At 40.1% G+C, this 3,408-nt stretch overlaps 1 protein-coding gene across 1 annotated transcript; it reads right to left on the bottom strand.

Moving 5' to 3' along the window:
- On the bottom strand, positions 1 to 2,519 carry LOC140008875 (uncharacterized). Its single transcript, XM_072053779.1, has 4 exons — positions 2,486 to 2,519; positions 1,087 to 2,004; positions 455 to 721; positions 1 to 131 (listed from the first exon to the last, which is right to left on the bottom strand). The coding sequence occupies exons 1-4, from the start codon at positions 2,517 to 2,519 to the stop codon at positions 1 to 3; spliced, it is 1,350 nt and encodes a 449-aa protein (XP_071909880.1).
- Between the last annotated feature and the right edge of the window lie 889 nt (positions 2,520 to 3,408).

The following is a 3,408-nucleotide window of genomic DNA, read 5'->3' as shown; positions in this document are numbered from 1 at the left end:
CTACTCTTCAATGGATAAAGCATAGCGTAATTCCGCCTGAGCCTTCCTAAGCGCAACTTGGCTCTCCTCGGTATCATCTTGATCTGCTACATGCTCTGCTGGTTGTACCGCAACTTCCGCCTTTTGAACAGCTTAGAAAATATTTCCAAAACTGTGCTTGTTCCAAGCCTGAATAGCCCTCCTTGTTGCCAATAATTTAGAGCATAAAACCCGAAAGGGAGACCCATTAACTTCTTGAACTCAGGCATTTCTAATCACCTCCAAAAGTTTTGGTTTAGTCGTCCAGACATTTAAGAAACGGAAAAGCCGTGGCTTATTATCTAACCGGGATAAATCAAATGGTGCGTGATCCGAAGGATGTCTTGCCAAATGAGTAATGGAAATGGCTGCGGAAGTTCCAAACATGCCCTATTGATTAGAAGTCTGTCTAACCTCTTCAAAATTCTAGCTCTACCTCTCTGATTATTGCACCATGTGAAGCTAGATCCTGAAAAATCTACATCAAGAACCCCAGCTTCTTCCATGAATGACACCAATTCCACTCCCTCATCTACAGCAAATGGACGATCCCCACGCTTTTCATGAGGCGCTGTTATAACATTAAAATCACCCCCAATGTACCATGGATGAGAGTTAGGCTTATCAACTAATAAGTTGCGCCATAAGTATCTCCGCTCCTCCACTATGCGCTTTGCATGAACAAATGACATGATGATTGAACCTGGTAGTAGCGAATATTGAACAGAGATAGATATATGCTGATCTGAAACTACCAACAATCGAACACACAAAAGGACTACTATAGAAAACCCAAATATCACCTGAATGATTTACATACACAAAATCAAATAATAAACGTAACCGAATGGACTCAATTTTAGACACATCTAACTTTGGCTCACAAATCACCACAAACTTAATATGCTGTAGCCTTATTAATTTGATCAATCTTCTTAGATTAGGGGCTTTAGCCACCCTTCTAATATTCCAAAAGATGCCATTAATCATGAGAAAAAATCTGGAAAGAATTTTGGGATGATGTCGCAGACCGTAGTTGTCTATCAGACGAAAAATAAGCACGCACACCTTTCCCCCTTGCTTGTTTGAAATCTCGTGCCGTCACCATAGATTGATCAATGTTCAAAGCAGACACTGATGACTCAATCACCCTTGCTTGTTGGACAACCATCCTCGGAGATAAATTGCCTGCAATATTTGACAAACCAGCTTCAATCTCCCCATGGTCTCTGTAAACCCTATCTTCCTCCCCATGCAAATCGACAAAAAAGCTCTCCATCGCAGTTCCCGCAGCCATAGACTGCTGTTTCTCGCCCAAATATTGATTTCCTAAAGCCAGATTTTCATCACAATCATGCCCATTTTCAGTCACCAGCTGTGCATGAATTTCCTGTTTCTCCCCTCCCAAAGACCCCTCTGCCCCATTACATGTAACCTGATACCCATATCCAGCAGAAGCCAACGTCTCAATTTCTCCACCCATCTTAGCAACAAGTGCAATATCATTGGAACAACTGTGGTCAGCCTCCTGCCGATCAGTTCTGGCAGCTAGCACATCCGACCCAGTAAGATTTGTCCCTTCCACTGCAACTTCTGTCCTATTTTCGAAAGCCTTGGAGCCATCCTTCGTAGGAGCAGCTGCGATAAAATCATTTTCCTTATTCCCATTAACAGATGGATTGCACACAGGAGCAACCATCTGAGCATGGCGCTGCAAACGCATGTGCTGATGACCTTGATGCCGAGACGTAAATTCAGACGAGCTCTTCTTACATTCCTCAAGTGAGTGACCCAAACGGCAACAAATGGAGCAATACGACGGCATATCTTTTGTCACAATTCTTTGCCAAAAATCTGTTTCCCCTTCGATGGCTACCCATACTCTCAAAACAACTGGCTTCACTACATCAACCTCCACGCACACCCTAGCCACACTAGGTCTTGTGCCAGCAGTCGTAGCCGAATCCAGAAATAAAGGTCTGCCGACTGGAAATAAAATGGAAAACAAAGAATGTTTATCAAAGTAATGTATTGGCAGAGACGGTAGATTCACCCAAACCGGAACCAAAGACGATTCTTTATGCACGTGGAATTCTCTAGTCCAACAAAATATTCGCATCGAAAATTTTCCCAATTGCCAAACCTCTCTCATCCAAATCCTGTTAAAATCTACCTCAGCTGAACACTTAATCAAAACATGTCTATAGTCCATCAACCCAATAGAAACATGATCTCTTAGATTTAACGTTCCAAAGAACTTGCAAATTTCTTCTAAAGTAGGTCGTTCATGAGAGAATTTCCCAACCAAAGCCCATCGAAATAGTGCCGCAAGCCTGTCCGCATCTTCTCTAGAGAAAACAACCACAGCCTCACCCTTGTACAATGTCGTCGGCTGAATTTGGATAGTGGACGCTGCCGACTGTGAGAAGAGTTGGGAGAAGGATTTTTTTCGCTGATGGGGACATACTTTGCCCCTCAACCGAAGGGTGAAGGGCAGCCATGAATCATCAAAGTGGTATAAGGAACTTCAAATTGGGCAGGATCTTTCGTTAAACAGTTGGCGTGCAGTCTATCTTCCTAACCACTATCATCGATCTTACTTGGAAAGAAATTCTGCTTTGGGCTAAATTAAATTACCACAGGTAGCTTCTTTGAAGAATAAGTGAAGAATCCAACTTCAAATTCGGCTGGGTATTTAAACTCTGCAGTTAATGTGCAGAGTTTAATTAATTTTGTATACTCAATAAAGTTTTATCTAACACAATATCTAAGCGAAGTATGCGACGTTAAATATCAACAATCCATCTAACTTCGCCTCTTAAGTGAATCTAAATTTGTTGCAAAACCACTATGTGATTTCATTGTTAAATCAATAGTTCTTAATTATTTACATGCAGATAACACTTTCAAGCATTATTGGATATAATGACCTTGTGCATAAATGTACAACATATAGGTTATTGGAGAGCTTTTAAAGTATTTTTCGCTGTCAAATTTATGTTCAATTTCTGTGCCTGATAATTGGGATGAGAAGGTGTGAGGAGGAGTGGGGGTTGAAAAAAAAGAAAGAACCACATATGGTGACACTATTCATTAGTTGATTATATTATATATTATCATATATCCAATAGCAAGATTAGTGATATTATTCAATTTAGCATTCTGCTCGATTAACCAAAAGTGGCCTTTTGATGACTAGTCATTCTCCTATTATTAATATAAAGATATTTTAGAAAAAATAGTATGTTAGATTTACTCTAAAAAGAAAAGCCCCAATACAATCGAAGTAGGATGGGAGGAGTAATTTTTTTTGGAGTATTTATTCTTTTGTTTGTTTCATACATTCAATACATATACACACACAATATACACACACACACATATATGTAT

This window comes from Coffea arabica, chromosome 6c (assembly GCF_036785885.1).
Source record: "Coffea arabica cultivar ET-39 chromosome 6c, Coffea Arabica ET-39 HiFi, whole genome shotgun sequence".
Classification (NCBI taxonomy): Eukaryota; Viridiplantae; Streptophyta; class Magnoliopsida; order Gentianales; family Rubiaceae; genus Coffea; species Coffea arabica.
This window is presented reverse-complemented; position numbering and strand designations above follow the sequence as displayed.

Coding starts and splice junctions, on each gene's coding strand:
- LOC140008875 (XM_072053779.1), bottom strand. CDS start 2,519: ATGGCTGCCCTTCACCCTTCGGTTGAGGGGCAAA. Junction 2,005..2,485: donor CCCTTCGGTTGAGGGGCAAA/GTATGTCCCCAT, acceptor TTTTATTTCCAG/TCGGCAGACCTTTATTTCTG. Junction 722..1,086: donor CAAACAAGCAAGGGGGAAAG/GTGTGCGTGCTT, acceptor CGCTACTACCAG/GTTCAATCATCATGTCATTT.